The sequence below is a fragment of the Sorex fumeus genome, unplaced genomic scaffold, assembly GCF_029834395.1.
Source record: "Sorex fumeus unplaced genomic scaffold, SorFum_2.1 ptg000034l, whole genome shotgun sequence".
In the NCBI taxonomy this organism is placed as follows: Eukaryota; Metazoa; Chordata; class Mammalia; order Eulipotyphla; family Soricidae; genus Sorex; species Sorex fumeus.
Window position 1 is genome coordinate 36,450,206 of NW_026606091.1, and position 22,728 is coordinate 36,472,933.

General features: G+C 39.8%; 1 protein-coding gene and 1 pseudogene across 6 annotated transcripts in view; one reads left to right on the forward strand and one right to left on the reverse strand.

Moving 5' to 3' along the window:
* BAAT (bile acid-CoA:amino acid N-acyltransferase) overlaps positions 1–22,434 on the reverse strand; it is a 36,553-nt gene extending 14,119 nt beyond the window's left edge. For 2 of the 6 annotated variants that reach the window (XM_056117243.1, XM_056117242.1), the window contains exon 1: positions 7,215–7,511. Coding sequence is in view for 1 of the 6 variants with exons in the window: in XM_056117240.1 (XP_055973215.1) it covers positions 6,218–6,258 (41 nt within the window). In the remaining 5 variants the exon portion in view is untranslated. The other 4 variants (XM_056117240.1, XM_056117246.1, XM_056117244.1 and 1 more) reach the window with 4 other exon arrangements.
* LOC130026440 (lysine-rich coiled-coil protein 1-like) lies at positions 2,248–4,291 on the forward strand (annotated as a pseudogene).
* Positions 22,435–22,728: the final 294 nt, after the last annotated feature.

Below are 22,728 nucleotides of genomic sequence, written 5' to 3' on the forward strand. Positions count from 1 at the left end.
ATAGAATTCACATCATCAAGTATTTCATAATCAAAACTGTGGAAAATATAGTTTTATTTTATTTTGAGTAATATTTTCCTAAGTCAGAGTATCAGTTGTGCTTCTGCCAGAAAAAGAAAGAAAAACTAGAAAAAATGGAAATAACAAAAGAAGAGGGTAGGAAGTAAGAGGAGAGGAATCTTCAATTATTGAAGTGGATAACAAATTCACTTTGTCTCCAGTAGCTAGAGACCTCAAACTTTCTTGTTACCTTCTTGATTACAATGCTGAGTTTTATGGTATTTTTCCTGCTTTCATATTTTATTTTATGTCAACTGTCCTAGTCTCAATAAGATCCCAACTGATCCACATATTGCAGAATAAAATAATACTTTAAATACCTGAATTACAATAGAATTTTCCATTTCACCCAACACTCCTAGAAGACAAATTGTGAGCTCTACACCCACTTACCTGTAGCCTAAAACCCCCTGCTTGGCTACAGAGTATCTCCTCAATGGGCACTTGGACCTTTGAATCTCAGTGCCACCCTTTTGTATTTTAGACAAGGAAGCAAAGAGATGGTGTGGTTGTCCTCTCCCTTTACATTTGTGTAAACTGTCAATCTAAAAATTCAGGAGGCTATTAAATAGGTGGAGCCTGTTAATTCAAAGTTAAAGAAGTATGATTTGGGTACACACTTTAAGCAGAAAACTTAAATGTGTCCCCCAGAGGGACAAAGTCAGGGGTTTTATGAGAAGTAAAAAGGAAAATGAGGCAAGTGATTAAAAAATAGTTACTAGGAACCGGAAGGATAATACAGCTAGTAGGATGCTTGCCTTGCATGTTGTCAACCCAGGTTCCATCCCGAGCATCCCAGTACTACCAAGAATAGTTTCTGAGCCAAAAGTAATCCATGAGCATCATTAAGCATTGAACAAAAGCAAGAAGGAGGAGGAGGAAGAGGAGGAGGAGGAGGAGGAGGAGGAGGAGGGGGGGGAGGGAGGAGGGGGAGGAGGAGGAGGAGATAAAAGAACCAGTAAACTTAAAACTAGCTTAGCTATATTTGATTTTAATGATTTCCTAACTTCTGGATAAAAGCTGTTAATGAGTAGATATATTCTAGAATCAAGTAAACATAATCTTGCTCTGGGATTAAGAAATAAATTCTAGTGTTGAGCAAATTATAGTGCCTACTTTTGAGAAACAATCAATTCCATTTATATTTTGCTTTATTGCTTATTAAATCAATTGTTTTGGCACAATTTTTTCTGCCCAGCTCAAAGAGAGAGATAAAACAGAGTTTTATCTCTCTTTCCAGTTTCCTTCTAAAATTAATTTTCCATGTGATTTACAAAACAGTGTCTGAAACCAATCCAGTGCCCAATGAAAGATGAATGGAGAAAAAAACTGATATATATGTGTATATATGTGTGTATACATATATAAATATAAATACACATTATATACATAGAACATACATATATATGTACACACATAATTAAATACAACCTAGTTATAAGAAAAGATAAAATCTTGTTTTTGCTTCACCTTAGAGGGAATTAATGGGATTCATGTTAAGCAAAATGAATCAAGAAAAGAAATACAATTGCTGACTTATCTCACTCATATGTAGAACATAAAGAAACACAACAAGATCATCAATGAACATAAACACTAAGACTGCCAAAAGAACTGTGTTTGCCAAGTTCTCAGGGAGGGAAGATGGGAGAAAGGAGGAAAAAACAGATAAGAGGGACCAAAAGACAGAGGTGGAGGAATTGGTACTTGTGTGAAGAGAGGGGTACATAACTTTGTTTGTGCAAAGTATAAATATTAATACAATTGTTAAACACTACTACCTCAGGTTTTTTAAAAAGATAGTTAAGAGAAATAATACAAATTGCTTCACAGATGTCAACTTATCACAAAGTAATAAAATGTCTGAATAAAAGGCACTCGTTATTTCACGACAAGCTAAAGCTCTTAGACTTGAACTTCCTTTTGTGCTTAATGTCTATTGCAAATAATCTGGTCCAATCCAAACTATTTGCAACTAACTAGAACAACCATCTCATTAGAACATGTTCAATAGGACAATATAAAGATCTGATTCATTCTCTATCTCCCCCTTTCCCGCTCTATCCCATATGGAAGCCACAAACCATATGTAGATAATTAAGTCTTAATTTAAGTATAAAGTATTACATTTAAGCCCCCACCCCGAGAGTGGTTGTCCGTGCCTCTTCGCCACCCCCACCCCGACAGTGGTTGTCCGTGCCTCTCGGCCACCTCCACCTCGGCCTCTCTCGCGGCCAGCGGCGTTTGCGGGAGCGGGAAACAGTAGTTGTAGACGCCCGCCCCTGCCTCAGAGAAGACACCACAGCAAATGAACAAATATTTGAACATTTTACAGATACCTTTTATAAAAGGTTTATGTGGAGCAGTGCTTCAGTTTGAATCACAAAGGATTTCACTTCAGGAGTTAAGTGTGAGTGGACTATTGATCTAAACTAATTTTGTCATCTCTGCAGCATGGTTTGTAACTCCCCAATTGTTACACAGACTCACTATTTGGATAACTTGTATGCTAAAACACTGAAGCAATTAATAAGTGAATATGATCAGATTTCTCCATCAAGTTCTCAGCCTGATAAGGAGAATCTCTCGTTGTCAACCTAATGAAGCATTCAATGAAGACATATGACTCTTTTCAAGATGAACTTGAAGATTATATCAAAGTGAAGAAAGCCAGAGGCTTAGAGTCAAAGACTTATTTCAGAAAGATGAGAGAGGACTATTTGGAAACCTGTAGGTACAAAGAAGAGATTGATCACAGACCTAGGTATAGAATGTTTGATCAAAGACTCCCATCTGGAACTGTCCAGACCCACCCAAGATCATGCTCTATTTCTCAAATAGTGAAAACCAATTACCACAGTGGCTACCTGCTCATGACAACAAGCTAAGGTTGGACTCTCTGAACCATTGTCAATTCACCAGGGAGTGTTTCTCAGAAAAAGCAGTATCCCTGAACCTTAGTCAACAAAAATATAACTCTAACTCATACATTGTAGAATCTGGATTTTATAAGCATCTCTCCCCAGAAAATAATTCCAGTGCCCATCAAGATAGTCTCTCTCTCTGACTCTGAGAGAGTCAGAGCGAGAGGGACTAAAGCTTGAGAGAAAGAACAGTGTCCTGATCTAGGCCACACACAGGACTCAAGAGCACCGAACGCAGGCGGTGAGAAAGAGCCATCCAGTGAGCCCGTGAACACACAACCTTCGGTGTGATAAGATTTTACAGATAATTGTGTGTCAAGGGCAGTCTCCTGCCCCCGCACCTGGCTATTCCTCACCGGGGCCCCTTGGAGGGGAGCGGGTTGAGCTTTCCTCCCCGCCCTGACCAGGGCCCCGGCAGCCGAAGACCTCCAGGACCAGCCACCACCATGCTGAGACCACTCTCCGCACACATGAAGGTACCGGCAGAGGGACAAAGCCATGTGGGTTCCGGGGCCGAGATCTCCAAGCCTACTCGGATTGGAGTCGAGCATCCTCCACCCAGATCCTCCAAATTCCAGTAGGCGGGGGTCACACCCACCAACTGGCCTCCTGGCGCCGTGTAATCCCATCAGCGGCCAAGACTCAGAGACTATAAAAACCAGCTCCCGGTACCTCGCGGCCACGACATCTTATTATGACATCTTATTATCTCATTCCTACTTTGGACAAACTGGCAGGCTACCAAATGTAGCCTGCCCACACGGCAGAGTCTGGCAAACTCCCCGTGGCGTACCCAATATGCCAAATATCAGTAACAATGATGGGTCTCATTCTCCTAAAGAGCCTTGAATATAATCTCAGGGCTAGGATGAAGGAGATGTTACTGGGGCCTGCTCGAGGCAATCGACGAATAACAGGATGATCTGTGATCTGTGATCAAGATAGTCATAAAAAGATACATCAGAAGAGAAAAATCATACAGAGGAAAGCAAAGAAAAACCCAAAGAGGAAAGACCTAAGCATAAGGAAAAAAAAGATTTTGAGGAAACAGATTTAGACAGACACAAGAGTTACCAAAGGAATAAAACAGAGCTGGAAACAGTCAAGGTCAATACTGAAAAACCTGAGTCGAAAAGAGAAGAAAAGTCAAGATGTGCCTCTAATAAAGAAGAATGTAAGCATAGAAAAGAGAAAAAAGAACAAGGCAAAGAAAGGACAGACGAAGAAATGCTTTGGGACCAGTCCAACCTTGGATTTTGAAGCTCTTGAACTGGTTCTCCCAAGGTTCAGTTGAAAACTAGTTGAGGAACTTGGTGTTAAGACGTTCATGTTCATATCATTTTCCTCATGTTTCACTTCTAACAAAGGCCAAGTTAACAAGAAGTAGATGCTTACTCTCCATCAGGGAAATTAATTTACTCACATTCTAAAAGCATTATTATATTTTTCTCACATATAGTTTCCCCTATTGAGAGTGGCTCTTTTATTGATCAAATTTCTATAATGGTGGAAGTATTTTTTCCTTGGGAGGTTATTTTAAATCGTAAGATTAATAGGCTTTGCAGAATCTATTTCTTGATTGGGTTTGTTTTCATTTTGGGTGGGGTAGTCTTATATTCATTAGTTTTCTCTATGAAGAAATTTAGGTTGATATTATTCGTTGTTAGATCTAACTTGCAGTGTATTTTCTAGATTGGGAAATGGAAAATTAAATACATTACAATAATAAACCTAGGATACAATAGTTCAAAAAGTTTCAAAGTTAACATCCTAGAAGTCAGTTTATATTCTAGAAATATTTATAATAAAATGTTCTAGTTTTTACATTTCATTATTCTGTGTGAATGATCTGTTCCCATTCAAAAGTGATTTTTCTTTGAAAAGAACAATAACAGTTTGGGTAAGTCTACTATATAGTTATGAAAGGATTCTTTGTATACTGTACCTTTTTTATTTATATTTAAACCCACTTTGAGAATAGGAATTTATGAGTGCTACAATTTTTTCTGATAGAAAAATTTAAAGAAATAAAATGCCACTAGATAAAAAAATATTACATTTAGTTCCTCAATGACATCAACCACATTTTAATTGTTCAGTGCCACATGTAACTCAAAGCTATTCCAGGGGACAATTTAGACATGGGACATTTTCATCATCACAGAATATTCTCTTCTAGAATCTATTCTTGTGTAGCACTACTTTAGATTGCAAATTGCTCCTCAAAAGTGGATGTTAAATCTTGCTCAGTATTCTCTTTCTTTATTCCTAGAGCAATAGCTATCACATATTCATTGTTCCAAATGTTTCAGGAATTAAAAAAAAAATAATAGGGGGAAAGAAACATACACAAAGTGTAAAGTTTCTCAGAGACAAGTTATAGAGCAAGAACAGAAGCCAACTAAAATTTGACTTTTTAAGGAATTTTATTTTGGGGGAGAGTGGTAGGAGGCACACCTGGTGATGCTCAGGGGTTACTCCCAGCCCTTCACTTCGAAATCACTCCTAGCAGTGCTCTGGGAACCATATGGGATGTCTGAAATTGGACCTGAGTCTGTAGTATGCAAAGCAAGCACCTTGCGCACTGCATTACCTCTCTAGCCCACCAAGTGAATTTTTATAGACAATGTCTGGAGGTGGAGGAGGAGTTGGAGCCATGGTGCAGATGCTAGAGCACTTACCTTAATTTTAACTGACCCAGGTTCAATCCCTGTAGCACTGTAGCACTGTCCTCCCGTTGTTCATTGATTTGCTTTAGCGGGCACTAGTAACGTCTCCATTGTGAGACTTGGTTTTACTGTTTTTGGCATATTGAATACGCCACAGGGAGCTTGCCAGGCTCTGCTGTGCGTTTGGGATACTCTTGGTAGCTTGTCGGGCTCTCCGAGAGGGATGAAGAATCAAACCCGGGTTCATCATGTGCAAGGCAAACGCCCTACCTGCTGTGCTATGGCTCCAGTCCAGGATCAATGCCCCCTAAACCCTATATTATCTTCCAAGACAGTCAAGAATGATCCCTGAGCACCAGAAGAAAGTCCTGAGCACTGTGAGTGTTCAAATACCAAAAAAAATAAAGTATTAAGTCCAAAGGAATAAGTTTTCTACCTCTCTCCCATTCTCTCTTTCCTTCTTTTTCTGAAAGCAGATCTCTGCAATTTCCTGAGTTTCATAGACACCAAAGCAATGAAACAAGAGTACAAGAGGTAAATAAGAATTTAGCTGCCTCGTCTCACCTCAGTCTGGTGGCAGTTAGAGAGAGAGCCCTCAACAACATGGGAGTAACTCAGTAAAGGCCAACAGCAGCTGAGGAAAGCCTGGAAGCAACGGTTGCTGAAAGGATTCCAGATATCCAGGCTCAGGAGATCAGCCCTCCACCTCTGGGAGTCCTTGACTTGTCCAGGACAGGCAAAAAGTAGGCAGGACTCTAACGTAGCAGGGGCCAAGTAAGCACAGCAGGGAAGAGAACCAAAGTTCACAAAAAAGAGGATAGAGTTACTAATCCAACAGCAAATGGTACATTTCCTGCTCAAGAGCTGGTTGTTTTCTTTCTTCACCAAGAAGTACTTCCTTGCTTTCGTCCTCTCTCTCCTCCCAAAGAAAAACACTTTCTCATACTTTCTCCATAAAATTCACATTTTCGGGGTCCTGGCTTACATAGCCACATCTGCATTTTATTCTATATGTAGCACTGTAGCACAGTCCTCCGGTTTTTCGTGATTTGCTGGAACTGGCCCAGTAACGTCTCCTAGTAAGGTCTCTATTGTGAGACTTGTTGTTACTGTTTTTGGCATATCAATTATGCCACGGGGAGCTTGCCAGGCTTTGCCGTGTGGGAAGGATACTCACAGCAGCTTGCCAAGCTCTCTGAGAGGAGCGGAGGAATCGAACCCGGGTTGGCCTCTTGCAAGGCAAACGCCCTACCTATTGGTGCTATTGCTCCAGCCCTAATGTAGCCCTAACGTATTCTAACCTAGTCTCTAAATCTAAATCTTCGTTTGGTGCATACGTAGGTCACAAATCTGCGTTTCTAAGCAATCAATCTCCTGGGACCAACTCCTCCTGACTGGTCCCTGGGAGAGCTTTGCTACCCGCTGAGACGCAACTACAGGAAGAAAAACGAAAGCAGTTTTTCTCCCTGCCCTGCTTCATGTGCTAAAATTAGAAAGCAAAGCTTTCTTTTTGAGCAGGCAGCTTTTTGATTCAGACAGCTCTGAATCCCCAAGCACTCACCTGAATGCACAGACACGGCCTGGAACAAGATGGACTTCAGCAGTCCCGGACTTTGCACTCGGCACCCTGATTTACCTTATTAAAAACACCACACCTACTTTCGACATTGATGTTGTCCCTGCAGAAACAAACTGTCAACGGCTCCTTCTGTTCAAGTACCCTGTGACAGGGATGGCAGGGCTCTGAGCTAATGCTGCCACTTGCACTAGCTTTGGGCAGAGCCCAGAACCAGGCGGTTTGTCTTTTAATACAAGTATTTCCTCATGACATCTAATATTTCATCAGAGAGCTCAGATTTCGAACCTGTTTCCCTTGACTCTTCTGACCCTCCGAGTTCTGGGCTCTTTTTCTTCAGCTCTTTCGTTGTCTCAGCTGAGCCACTGGCTGTTTTAGACAGCCGCCGTTTTGGTGGTGTGGGGAGCAAAATTTGTACACCCCACGGTATCTCTGGTATATTGATTTATTGGGAAAATGACAAGGAGGGAGGTAGAATTTATCGGGGAGAGGGGAGGGCGGAGACTGAAAGAGGAAGCCAATAAAGGAGGAGCTCTAAAAGCAAAGTGGAGATTGAGCTATTCTAATTGCAAAGGTTTCCAATTTTATGGTTTCAATGAACTGAGAGATAAGAAAATGGATTAGAGAAAGAGCTTTAACAACTAGCTGACAGGTTGGAAGATGGCAAGCTTGTGTTCTGAAAAACCCTACTGCCTGGTCACAAGACCCAACTAGTAGAGGAAAAGAATGGGAAAGCCCCCTTTTAGTCAGATAATGTGGCAACCTGCTGGGTGCTCAGGTGAGCACAATCATAATAAATATGATTATGGTTTGGTTCTGTGATGCATACTCTGATTATCTCTTCCATAAATAGAAGGAAAGATTTCTGATGAAGCATTCTGTGTGCTGTCTTCCTAAGAAATGACAAGTAACTTCTTTTGTATTATTAGCAGTTTTTTCCCTCAAAAGAAATTTGCTGGGTTCTGTTTGGCATTTAGTTCTTAGCAACTTTGAGACAGATTTCACTCCAAAAAGACATTTTCATGGATAAAAGAAAATCTCTATTTGCAAAGAAGCTTCCCTGGAAAGATCAGAAGAGGAGGATGATCAAATCTTTTAATGCCTTACCAACTGAGAAGATTGCAAGGTATCTCTTATAAAGACTCTATTCTTTGTTTACAGCACTTTTGGTGGGTAACTTCCCATAACTTGCTATATCCTTTCTGGCTCAAATATTCTTTGTCAGTAACTCAATATGTAACTTAAGGAGATGGATTAGGCCATGTTGGTGAGTTATTTTATTGTCCTGGTTCTCTCCTCTCAACTTTTGATTCTTACAGGCATGCCGCAGCCTAGAACCCAGATAAGAAGAGGAACAATTATTTTTCCAGTCACACAAGTGAATTCTTAGAGACTAAGTACCATACATTCTTATTGAGGAAAGTGTGTGTTAAAGATATAGTTGGGATCTTTAGTAAATAAACATTCTTGGGGTCAATGAGATAGTCCAAAAGTTAAGGCATGTGCCTAACATGTAGCTAACCCTGGTTGGCTGAGAATGACTAAGAGGGGTCCTGTGCCTCTTAGGCACCACTTGAGGGATTCCCTAAATGAACAAGCAAATAGATAAATAAGTAAAACTTTTGGAATTTCCCGCAGCTGATTCTAACTTGATAGGTCACAGATAAGGTTCTGAGATAGGTGTTTTTCACAGAGGATTCCAATATGCACTACAGTCTAGAAACCACTTGTCCAAGCTGCAGCAGAAAAGCCAACACAGTGGGAAATGCCTCCACCAAACCAGAACCTGCACTATCAACCCTACAGTTAACACCATCAGTCACTAACCTTTGTCAAAATGTTCAAATAAACCAACCTAACGATTGCTCTTACCATGCGTTCAGGTTGTAAATTCCTACAGGGAATGAACCATATCTTTAAAGTTTTGCATCTCTTGCAAGCACTGAGGTCTATTGAGAATCTGGTGGTCTCTGAAATGAAAGAGATCTAGATTGGACCCTGAGTCCATTAGCATCACATGTCTAAATTCAGGGATGCTACTTAACTTCTGTTGTATTTTAGCTTTATAAAATTTCATTGAATGAGAGCATTGTGATTATAAAAAAAGCTTTTAAAGCAAAATATAATAAATCTTGAGGAGAAAGATCTGACCTTAGAAGTCATAGCTAAGTTAAACTATCTGAAATAGGGTGTTTTTAAGAACCAAACACAGAACTGGGGATGTATCTCATCAATAAACTACTTGTTTAGCATGTGTGAAACCCTGAGTTCAATCCCTAGTGCTATAAGACCCACCTCACCCCAAGTATTTCTTATTTATTAAGTTTTTTAAAAGAACACACATACAATTAAATTCATTTTCAATATCAAACTTTCTTTATTAAGTAATTCATACACCAGATAGCATTTTATAAGTTCCTGCAGGGCAGGAACTCAGTCTGCTTCTATCTCAAGGGTGCCTGAGAGTTCTCAGCCAGGAATTCAGTGTGCCCAGGACTTTTAGTGACTTGGCATGCATCTCTTCCAAGATTTAGTCATAAATCTATAAAACTGGGCCAATGAAAGAGAAGCTGAAACTGCATTAGTTAGACACTAATTCTTGGGGGGAGGGGGCAGCATAATTGAGTATATTTCGTGCATATTGCTCCTCTGCAACAATTTCTCCCTTCGATTAGACTCTCAACCACAGAGTTTGAGCAAACATTAAGACACCAGCATCAGAACTTTATTCTTCTGAAGACTCTCGTAGTTTTTACAATCTCTATGATACTCAAATTTCACTTAAATCTGTGTTTCTCAACCAGGGGTCATATTACTCTCTAAGATTTTAAGGCAATAAAAGCAAATGACTGTAATCAACTTTTTTTTAAATGGGGGTAGGGTGGGCCATACTCAGCGATACTCCGGGATTACGCCTTACCTTGGGCTCAGAGATCACTTTTGGCTGTGCTCAGGGGATCATATGGGGTGCCAGGGATAAAAAATCAGATCTGCTGATGCAAGGCAGTACCCACCCGCTGTATTATCACTCTGGTCCCTGTAAATCAACATTTTAAACTAAATTATTAGTCTTCCTAGTAAATGGGGATATATTTTATATAACATTAAAGTCATGGTAGTCATGGTTCTCCCATTGTTCATCGATTTGCTCGAGCGGGCCCAGTAACGTCTCCATCATGAGACTTGTTGTTACTGTGTTTGGCATATCAAGTCCGTCACGGGTAGCTTGCCAGGCTCTGCCCTGCGGGCGAGATACTCTCACAGCGGAAGCATGCTGGGCCCATAACCAAGAGGTCGATAACATTAAAAGCAACCTTATATCATATCTATTTTGCTACCAAATCCTAAGTGAAACATACTCCTTTTTTCTTTTTATTGAATCACCACGAGATACAGTTTCAAAGTTGCTCATATTCAGTTTCAGTCATACAATGTTCCAACACCCATCCCTTCACCAGTGTACATTTCCTGCCACCAAAGTCCCCAGTTTCCTCCTGGCCCCCACATAGCCTGCCCTCTATGTCTCATTCTCTCTCTCTCTCTCTCTCTCTCTCTCTCTCTCTCTCTCTCTCTCTCTCATTATCTCTCATTTTCACTCTCCTTCTCTCATTTTCTCCTCTCTCTCCCCTTTCTCTTATCTCTCTCTTCCCTCTCCCTCTCTCTCTCTTATCTCTCTGTTTTTTTCCTTTAAGATATGGTGATTTTCAATACTATTACTGAAGGGTTATCATATATATCATAAATCTAGGACATCAATGTAACAGCCTTAACTGATACTGAGGCTACCGCTTTCAGAACACAAAAGTGGGGGTGTCCAATTTTACCACGACACTCTCCCTTTCCATTTCTAAGAAAAAGTAGAGTCACTCGACCAGGCGACTTTCCCAGGGCTTGAGACCCCACCTCAGCTCCTCACCACATGTTGAGCATTTGATCCGTGGTCAGGTAGGCACTTGCCTTGCATTCAGCTGCAAACCAGCAGCACATGATTACGCTTGGGTCACACCTCACACAGAGTTATTATAGCCCTCTCCCAATTTTCTTGTTTGAAAATAAGTTTATGATGAAAATTAAAAGTTCACTGGTGTGAGAGAGAGCACAGGGTCAAGGCATGTGGTTAATCCAAGTTGACCCCCTGACACCACATAGGGTCTCCTAAGCACCACCAGGAGTGATCCCTGAGCGCAGAATTGGGAGGAAGTCTTGATATGCCCCCAAACCAAATTAATTTATTAAGTTTTATCACAAGAAAAAAAATAATGCAACTTTGTTTGGTAATTGAGATTTTAGACTTTTTTGTGCTGATTACTGTACAGAATAAAAATATAAATACAGAATACAAGTATACAATACAAATATCAAGTTATTATACCATATCCCTGGAATTAATGCAATGTTTATATTAATTTCATTAAAAAACTTAATACAAGAACACCCATATAGAAATACAAAATAATCTTCCCTCTACCAGTGTTATCTTCCCATGGCCAATATCTATGCAGTTTATATTTAAAAAGAAAACCACATATCAAACATAAATTTTTGTAGTAATTGTAGCTTAAACCAAGCAGAGATGGAGGGGTCACAACTTATCTGGTTGCAGGGCCATCTATGCTAATTTATGGTGTCAGGAATATTAGAACAGAGTAAGGACGAATGTAGACTTGTAATAGTGCCATCAATATGGTAGCCACTAGTTCCGTAGGCTACTTAAATTTAATTAATTGAAATTAATAAAACTTAAAATTTAATCCTCAGTGGTACTACTCAAGCATCAAGTGTTTATCAACCAACTATAGGTGTGTCTTTTCAAATGGGACTGCAGAGGAAGAGTCAGAATACAGCTGCCTCTAAGCTCCACTACGACTAACTTCTGCCCTGTGCAAACACTTGCTCATTTTCTCCAGGCACTGCCGTTTTGCCACAATCAGCTTTTTTATATAAATAGAAATGAATATTTTAAGTAAATATTTTAAGTAAATATTTTCTCCAGGCACTGCCATTTTGCCACAATCAGCTTTTTTAAATAAATAGAAATGAATATTTTAAGTAAATATTTAAATAAGTAAATAAAATAAATATTTATTTCTAATTCCCAACATTTTAAAGCACAGTCAAAGTGAGGGCTGAGGAAAAATAATAAAATGAAGTTTTTGATGGCCCTGTTTACTGTGACTTTTGCAGAGGGGCCTAGCACATTGAGACAAGCAATCCCTCCACCTGGGAATAATCACAGGGGAGTGCTCACCTTGGACGGCCACAAACGCTTTGCAAGGTCCTCTTGACCACTTTCTTCTACCCTCCCATCCCATTCATCACAAAAGTCAGAGCCATTTTAAATTGAAGGTGAGGGGCCAGAGTGATACTGTAGTGGGTAATGCTTTTGCCTCGCTCACTGCTGACGGGGTTCACACACACCACCTGTAGTGTGATCCCCAAGCACAGAGCCAAGAGTAAGCCCTGAGCACTGCTGGATGTGACCCAAGAAGATTGGAGGTGAGGGGGACCAGCAGCAACTTTCTCACAGCTGATAAGATAGTAAAATCATTATGAGATGTCACAATAAAAGTCACAAATTGACTTTTATTGATCTAATTTTGATAATTTTGTTTGCCTTTGTGTTGTAATAAACAATATGAGGTAAATTATCTTGTGTTTGCTAAGTGAGCAGCCTGGTGGTAGGTGAGAAATTGGGGACATTGGTGGAGGAAATAACACACTGGTGGTCAGATTGGTATTGGAACATTTAATTCCTGAAACAACTGCAATGTGAACAATTTGGTAAATCACAGTGTTATAATACCAAAAGATTAAAGGAAGGTGTTTTCTGTTCTTTTGTTACTTGAAATATAAATTTTTCCTCTATTAAGACTACCTCCCCTACAACAACAGGGTTTCTTTCTCTATATCTTCCTGTCCCTAACCCATATGAATGCTGTCATTTTGGTTTTTACTGTGCAAGTCTTTTTATGTTGATGGTCCATTTCTGCTTAAAGCAAGAAAGAAAAACTTCATTCAATTTTTTAATTTTCTTTTGAGAAGAATAAAACAAAAAATGAGGAAGTCAAGAAAGCAGATACATTCATATATCTTATTTCACTTCCTGCTATTCAGTGACCTGAATCTGTTTTCACACTTTAATTCTCTGGTTTTGAATTGGACCTCAAAAGACAAATTTTAAAAGCTAAAAAAAAAAAATCACCTAAAAGTCACTGAAAATTTAAAGTCTTTAAAATTATTGGCATGACTCTTTACAATAGCCAGAATCTGGAAAAAACCTGAGTGCCCGAGAACAGATGACTGGTTGAAGAAACTCTGGCACATTTACACAATGGAGTACTATGTAGCTGTTAGAAAAGACGAAGTCATGAAGTTTACATACAAGTGGTACTACATGGAAAGTATCATGTTAAGCGAAATGACTCAGAAAGAAAGGGATAGACATAGAAAGATTGCATTCATCTGGGGAACATAAAGTAACAAAATAGGAAACTAACACCCAAGTATGGCAGAGATTAGTACCAGGAATTTTACTCAATGACCCGGAGGACAACCACACATGTTAGGGGAAGGGGGAGCTCAGAAAGAGAAGGGAAAACCAAATAAAGGGTGTTGGGAGGATCCGCCCACGATGGGAGAGCATGCTGAGGGTAGACTGTTGACCAAGCATGATTGCCACTCAATGCCTCTTTTGCAGACCATGGCACTCAAAAGGAGAGAGAGGGAAATGCCCTGCCACAGAGGCAGGGTGGGATAGGGGCTGGGGGGTGGGAGGGGATGCTGGGATCCGAGGTGGTGGAAATGCGCACTGGTGGAGGGATGGGTGTTTGATCATTGTATAATCGAAACCCAAGCACAAAAATGTGTAAGTCTACAACTGTACCTCATGGTGCCTCACTATTAAAAAAATAAAAAAATAAATAAAAAATAAAAGATTCCGTAGATGAAAAAAAAATAAAGTATTTCAACTTTGTTACATTCAAAAAAAAATAAAATAAAATTATTGGCATGAAAAGATTAGAAATTTATAAAAGCAAGGCTAAAAAATTTATTAATGTACAATTCTAAGTCTGGTGTATGTACTTTTCATCTTAATTTCTCTGAGTTGAGGAGCCAGAGTATATAGAGCAGGTAGGGCATTTGCTTTGCATGTGGCTGACCTGGGTTCGATCCCCAGAATCCCGAGTGGTTCACCGAACCCATTGGGAGTGAGCCCCTGAGTGCAAAGCCAAGAATAAACCTGGATGTGGCCCCAAAACAAAACAAAAAAACAAAAACAATTTCCAAGTCTAAGTGAGAGGCTTCTTTACATTTTATTTTCTTCTTTTCTTTCCTTCCAATTCAATCTTTTCCAATAAAGGGTGTTGGGAGGACCTCCCAGGATGGGAGATGCATGCTGAAAGTAGACTATAGACCGAACATAATTGCCACACAATGCCTCTTTTGCAAACCACAGCACCCGAAAGGAGAGAGAGGGGGGAACAAAAGGGAATGCCCTGACACAGAGGTAGGGTGGGATGGAGGATGGGGGCATGGAAGGAATACTGGGATCAGTGGTGGTGGATGGTGGAGAATGGGCACTGGTGGAGGGATGGGTACTCGATCATTGTATAATGAAACCCAAGCACAAAAGCTTGTAATGTCCACAACTGTACCTCATGGGGTTTCACTAATAAAAATTTTTTTAAAAAGTTGAAATTGAGAGTTTTGTTTCATAAGCACCAGTAAATAATTCAAAACTTTTCTCATTCAGTAGTGAGTCAATCAACAGTTTCTCCACAGATTATCCATCATACAAATAAGTTTTACATTTTTTATAAATTGAGGACAGAGTCAATGAACATTAATAGTTTTCAATTAGCCTAATTTTGGAGCTGGAGCGAAAGCACAGTGGGTAGGGCGTTTGCCTTGCATGCAGCCAACATGGCCAACCTGAGTTCGATTCCTCTGCCCCTCTTGGAGAGCCCGGCAAGCTACCGAGAGTACCTCGCCCGCACGGCAGAGCCTGGTAAGTTCCCCGTGACATATTCGATATGCCAGACAAGTAACAACAAAGTCTCCAATGGAGATGTTACTGGGCCCGCTCAAGCAAATCGATGATCAACGGGAGGGCCTTTACTTACTTTACTTTACTTACTTAGCCTAATTTTGGAACCAGTACTGTCACCTAAGAGGATATGATAGAATGGAGACTTCCTTTTCAGATAGCCAATTCTATAATAACTTTTAAAGTGTGACCCATGTACATGAAATTTGTAGCTTTATTGACACCCACAGTGAGAAACAGCTTTGAATTTTATGCACATTATGATTTCCCTTTATTATTACAACATAGAAAACAGAGCATAGAGACTAAAACAACATGGGGTGGAAGGACAACAATACCTTGAATTAAATTCCATACTCAGGGAACAGAACAGAGTCATACTTTAAAGTGGAAAATCTATTAAGCAAAATATGACAAAATAGTTGGAAATTATCAAGCTGGACAAGAACTGAGTGTTAAAAGTAGGTAAAGAAAACTGGTCACCGAACTCCACGCCAGGCTGTTTTCACTCAGGGCACTCCAGAGAGGGGGTGGGTGAGAGCCCTCCCCGCCCCAAGGGACCCAACCCTGGGAGTAGCCCTCTACAACCCAACTGCCGCCATGCTCCAGGCTGCTCTCCACAAGCTTGGGCAGAGCCTCACATATGAGTGAAGACATCCCTGTACCATGTGGATGCTTTTGCAGCTTTCCGACATATAAGACACTCCCTACCCATTCTTTATAATTACCACACCATAATTGATGGGGTTCAGACAGTAGGCAACAAATCATAGTGGGATATATATATGCATATTTACATATTTTCACATATATATACCAAAGCTCACATCACCCAAAAACAACAACACTAACAACATGTTAGTGATATCTTGTAGAATGTCTTAATGGTCCCGCCAAAATAGAACAATCTCACACTGTTTTCTATATGAACACCTTTTGTAAGCATGTTCAGCAGTTCTTTATAACAGACAACAGAAAATACATTCTTTCGGTTGTGTTTTGGGATAGGTATTGAGGCTTGGGATGGAAACATCCCGAATTTGGTCATAGAAGGTGTAATGGTGGTGGGATAGATGTTTGAATTTTAAATGTAATCAAATATTGTGAACTAACTTATAAAATTTTAAAAAATTTAAAAAAGTATAGGAAAGCCATGGATTTTTGGGTATTGATTTTATAGCCTGCACTGTAATATACAAGTCTATTGTTTCTAGGAGTTTCTTGGTAGAGGTTTTAGGTTTCTCTAAGTATAGTATCATATCATCTGCGAATAGTGAGAGCTTGATTTCTTCCTTCCCTACCTGGATGCCCTTAATATCTTTTTCTTGCCTAATCGCTATTGAAAGTACTTCCAGTACTATATTGAAAAGTAGTGGAGAGAGTGGGCTTCCTTGTCTCGTCCCTGATCTTAGGGGGAATGCTCTCAGTTTTTACCCATTGAGGATGATGTTTGCTGTAGGTTTTTGGCAGATGGATTTAACTATATTGAGGAAAGTCCCCTCTATCCCCATTTTGGTGAGGGTTTTCATCTTAAATGGGTGCTGGATCTTGTCAAATGCTTTCTCTGCATCTATTGTTATGATCATATGATTTTTATCTTTTCTTTTATTCACATGATGGATTATGTTTATTGATTTCCAAATCTTGAACCATCCTTGTATCCCCGGGATGAATCTCACTTGGTCATGGTGTATGTTCTTTTTGATGAGTTGTTGAATTCTATTTGCTAGTATTTTGTTGAGAATCTTCGCATCTGTGTTCATCAGGGATATCGGCCTGTAGTTTTCTTGTGGTGTCAAATAGTGAAAGAGAAGAAAGTTACATGAAGAAAACAATCCCATTCACAATTATGCCCCAGAAAATCAAGTACCTGGGAATCAGCTTAATTAAGGAAGTAAAGAACCTGTACAAAGAAAACTACAAAACACTACTTCAGGAAATAAAAGAGGACATGAGGAAATGAAAAATTATCTCCTGCTCATGGATGGGGAGAATTAACATTGTCAAAATGGCAATACTCCCAAAGCACTGAACAAATTCAATACAATCCCTAAAAGGATACCCATGACATTCTTCAAAGAAATGGAGCAAACATTCATGAAATTTATATGGAACAATAAGCCCCCATGAATAGCTAAAGAGTCTCTTGGGAAAAAGAAAATGGGAGGAATCAACCTCCCCAACTTCAAGCTCTGCTACAAAGCAGTAATAATTAAAACAGCATGGTCCTGGAACAAAGGCAGAGCTGCAGACCAATGGAACAGAGTTGAATATACTGACATCTCCTCCCAAGCATATGATCATCTGATCTTCAATAAGGGGGAAAGAAAAGTGAAATGGAGCAGGGAAAGCCTCTTTAATAAATTGTGCTGGCAAAACTGGACGGCTACATGCAAGAAAGTTGGCTCAGATCTCTGCCTAACGCCAGGCACAAAAGTACGATCAAAATGGATTTATGACCTCAACATCAGATTGGAATCCATAAAGTTCATTGGGGACAAAGTTTGCAAAGCCCTCCATGATATTGAAGCTAATGGTATCTTCAAAGATGTCACGCCACTGGCGAAGCAAGTGAAAACAGAGATAGACAAATGGGACTATCTTAAACTAAGAAGCTTCTGCACCTCAGAAGAAACAGTGACCAAAATACAAAGACAGTCTACAGAATGGGAAAGGATATTCGCCAAATACACATCTGACAAGGGGTTGATATCAAGGATATACAAGGTACTGGTTGAACTCCACAAGAAGAAAACACCCAACCCCATCAAAAAATGGGGCAAGGAAATGAACAGAAACTTTCTCAAAGAAGAAATCTGAATGGTTAAAAGGAACATGAGAAAATGCTCTACATCACTAATCATCAGGGAGATGTAGATCAAAACAACAATGAGATGTCATTTCACACCACAGAGACTGGCCCACATCCAAAAGAACAAACCGATGCTGGCGCGGATGTGGCAAGAAAGGGACCCTCCTTTGCTGCTGGTGGGAATGCTGACTGGTCCAACCCTTTTGGAAAACAGTATGAACTATTCTCAAAAAATTAGAATTTGATCTCCCATTTGACCCAGCAATACAACTCCTGGGAATATATCCCAGAGGCAAAAAAGTATAGTCGAAGTGACATCTGCAATTGTTTGTTCATTGCAGCACTCTTTACAATAGCCAGAATCTGGAAAAAACCTGAGTGCCCGAGAACAGATGACTGGTTAAAGAAACTTTGGTACATTTACACAATGGAGTACTATGTAGCTGTTAGAAAAGATGAAGTCATGAAATTCACATACAAGTGGTACTACATGGAAAGTATCATGTTAAATGAAATGAGTCAGAAAGAGCGGGATAGACACAGAAAGATTGCATTCATCTGGGGAACATAAAGCAACAAAATGGGAGACAAACACCCAGGAATAGTTGAGATTAGTACCAGGAATTTTGCTCCATGACTTGGAGGCCAGCCACACATGCTAGGGGAAAAGGAAGCTCAGATAGAGAAGAGAGCACCAAATAAAGGGTGTTGGGAGTATCCTTCCAGGGTGGGAGAAGCATGCTGAAAGTAGACTATAGTCCAAACATGATTGCCACTCAATGCCTCTCTTACAAACCACAGGACCCAAAAGGAGAGAGAGAGAACAAAAGGGAATGCCCTACCACAGAGGCAGGGTGGGATGGGGGATGGGGGTGGGAGGGATATTATCCATGGTGGTGGAAAATGGGCACTGGTGGAGGGATGGGTATTTGATCATTGTATAATTGAAACCCAAGCACAAAAAATTGTAAATCTACAAATGTACCTCATGGTGTTTCACTAATAAAAATAAAAAAAATAAAAATAAATTGTAAGTCTATAACTGTACGTCATGGTGTTTCACTAATAAAAAAATAAATAAAAATAAATAAAAGAATTTAAAAAGCAGGTAAGAGGGTAACACAACAACCTTTCAGTATCTGTATTGAAAACCACATTGCCCAAAGGGAGAGAAAGAGAAAGGAAGAGAGAGCAGAATACTGCCTGACATAAAGGCAGGCTGGGGGTTGTGGGGGTAGTGGGGTGGTGGGGAAACTGGGGACACTGGTGCTGGGAAATCTACGATGCTGGAGGATGGGTATTGGAACACTGTATGACTGAAACTTGGTAAAGATGGTAAAGGCCCTCCCGTTGATCGTCGATTTGCTCGAGCGGGCCCAGTAACGTCTCCATTGGAGACATTGTTGTTACTGTGTCTGGCATATCGAATACTCTCGGTAGCTTGCCGGGTTCTCCGAGAGGGGCGAAGGAATCGAACTCGGGTCGGCCATGTTGGCCGCTTGTAAGGCGAACGCCCTACCCGCTGTGCTATCGCTCCAGCCCTTGACTGAAACTTAATAATGAATAACTTTGAAAGAGTCTTTCTCACAGTGATTCAACCAAAAAATTTTTTTAAATGTTAATTGGAAATCGTTAACAATACTAAAGAACTATGAGGCAATCAATCATGAAAATAACTCACAAAATTCATATCCAGGGTCTGTTTGACTGCATACCTGATGCAAGTAAATATGTGCATCCTTCAGATAAATAGGAATCATAGAAAGCGTCAAAAAACCCAAAAGTTAGATTAAAACAGTTTATGAAAACATAACATGAATACAACGTTGCCAAATAATAGTATTTCCTTTTCATTTGATGAAAAGGAAATCTATACAAAACAAGACAAACACAACACAAGACCCCAGCAGTAACCAAAAAATCTGAAGGACCAAGAAAAAAAAAAGCCCTATGCATACCACCAATTCCTTGGACATGGAATAAGTTTTAACTGATAGATCTTAGCAGATGATTTTATAAACAGAAGGTTTCCATCAAGTTAAGACTTATACTCCATTACAGTGAAATGATTCAGAAAGAGAGGGGCAGACATAGAAGGACTGCACTCATTTGTGGAGTATAAAACAACATAACATGAGCCTGACATCTAAGGACAGTAGATACAGGGGACAGATAGATTGCTCCATAGCTGCAAGTCTGCCTCATGAGCAAAAGGGACAAGGCAGCTGGAATAGAGAAGGGATCACTAAGAAAAAGATGGCTGGAGGAATCGGTCGGGATGGGAGATTTGTGCAGAAAGTAGATAAAGGACAAAACATGATAACTTCTCAGGGTCTGTATTGCAAACCATAATGCCCAAAAGGAGAGAGATTATGGGGAATATTGTCTGCCATGGAGGCAGGGGGAGGGTGGGAAAGGGGGGGTATACCGGGGATATTGGTGGTGGGGAATGTGCACTGGTGGAGGGATGTGTGTTTGATCACTGTATGATTGTAACCCAAACATAAAAGCTTATAACTATCTCACGGTGATTCAATAAAATTTTTTTTCAAAAAAATGGAGTTCATGCACAATTCAATCAGCCTAATCAGTGGCTGAATAAATAGCAGTACTCTTACATAAAAAATATAAGCATAATCCTATAACATTGTGTATTATAATTTAAAATCTATATAAATTTATTTATATAAGTAAAACAAATTTTTTTAAAAAGAATTATACTCCATTACTAATAGTCTCCCATATTAAGAATAAGGGACTGGACTGTGAGGATAAGATGTTCACTTGAAAATTTGTCAGGGAAGAATGGTATTTCAGTTCAATCACTGGTGTCCCCAGGTTCCCTCCCACTCCCCAGCCTGCTTCCTTAATAGGCACATTTTTAAGTTTGATGGTTGTTGTTTGAGTTTATAAAGAAGTGGGAATACACAAAAGAAAGGCTAATAATGTATGTGTTGACCTAGTAACCAAAGAAAGGATTGGTCTTTGGGGGCTAAAGAGAACATGCAGGGATTTTGTAGAAATCATCCACCTTGTTCATCCCTGATGTTTCATATGTTTTCCCTGAGCTCTATTGTCCCCCAAGCACCTACCAGGAATGACCGCCAAGCACAGAGCTAGGAGTAGCCCTTAAGCACTTCTATGTGTGGTCTCCAAGTCCAAGAAGCTGTTAGTCCTTGAGGAAATCAATTTTTATTTCTGCACCCAGTACAAAGCTTGGCACAGAGCAAACTCTGAAAGTTGTCAAATGGATGGATATTAGACTTCTTCCTTTTGTGGCTGAAGGAGACCGTAGTTTACTCAGAAATAAATAGAATATGGGTGGGAACTGAGGGTTATTGAAATTAATGTACACTTGGATCTAGGAAAAGGAAGGCAAGGAAACTGCACTTGGCAGTTAAGAATACCTGGGCATGGGCTGGAGTGATAGTACAGCGGGTAGGGCATTTGCCTTGCACGTGGCCAACCTAGGTTTGATTCCCAGCATTCCATACATATGGTCTCCCCTGAGCACTGCCAGGAGTAATTCCTGAGTGCAAAGCAGGAGTGACCCCTGTGCATAGCCAGATGTGACCCAAAAAGCTTTTACATATATATATATATATATATATATATATATATATATACATACATAAACATATATGCACTGTAGCACTGTCCTCCCGTTGTTCATCGATTTGCTTGAGCGGGCCCAGTAATGTCTCCGTCGAAGGACTTGTTGCTGTGTTTGGCATATCGAATATGTCACGGGTAGCTTGCCAGGCTTTGCCATGCAGGCAAGTTACTCTCAGTAGCTTGCCAGGCTCTTCAAGAGGAGCGGAGAAATTGAACCCAGACCCGTTGGGTCGGCCACATACAAGGAAAACACCCTACCTCTGTGCTATTGCTCCAGATATATATATATATATGTATATATATATATAATTTTGTATATATATATACAAAAATAATTTAAAATTATAGAAATGACTTAAAGAGCAGATGAGCCAGGACTAGCCTTTTTGTTTTATAGTTTGGGCTTTGGTGATGGTGGAGATAGAGTAATTTTGTACACCAAAAGTATAAAAATTAACAATATTGTAAATGTGTTACTTCAACAACAAAAAAGAAAAAGCACTTCATTTCTCTCTTAAATGTAACTACCAGATCTCTGTTAAATGCAGCTATCAAGGCTGTTAAATGTTTTAGAGATAGACACATCAAATATGAGGTTTGGTGAGACAAAGAGTCAATAGTCTGAAAAAAATTAAAGATGTTTATTAATTTTACACCTCACTCAATTGAAAAAAAATTAGTTGTTCGGTTTGTCCTTCTCCACTTACCTCAAACCAGATCCAAACAGGGTGGGCTGGCACAGTGGAATAAACCTTTTTATGATCTTGAGAGTCTCCAGTCAAAAGTAGCAGAAAATTATCAGTTAAGTTAGTTAAATACGGGGATTTGTTGACTCCAGTTGCAAGAAATTCCAGAGGTCACGCAACTATATAAACAGTGTAATTAAAGTCCTAGTTTCTATTTCTCTATAATTCATTTGGCTCAGACCTCTGGGATTTGGGTTTTTCCTTAAATTAGCTGCTCTGTGGGTCATTCTTCGAGTTTTCAAACCAAGCAGTGAGCAAGAATAAAAGGTAGAGCAGAAG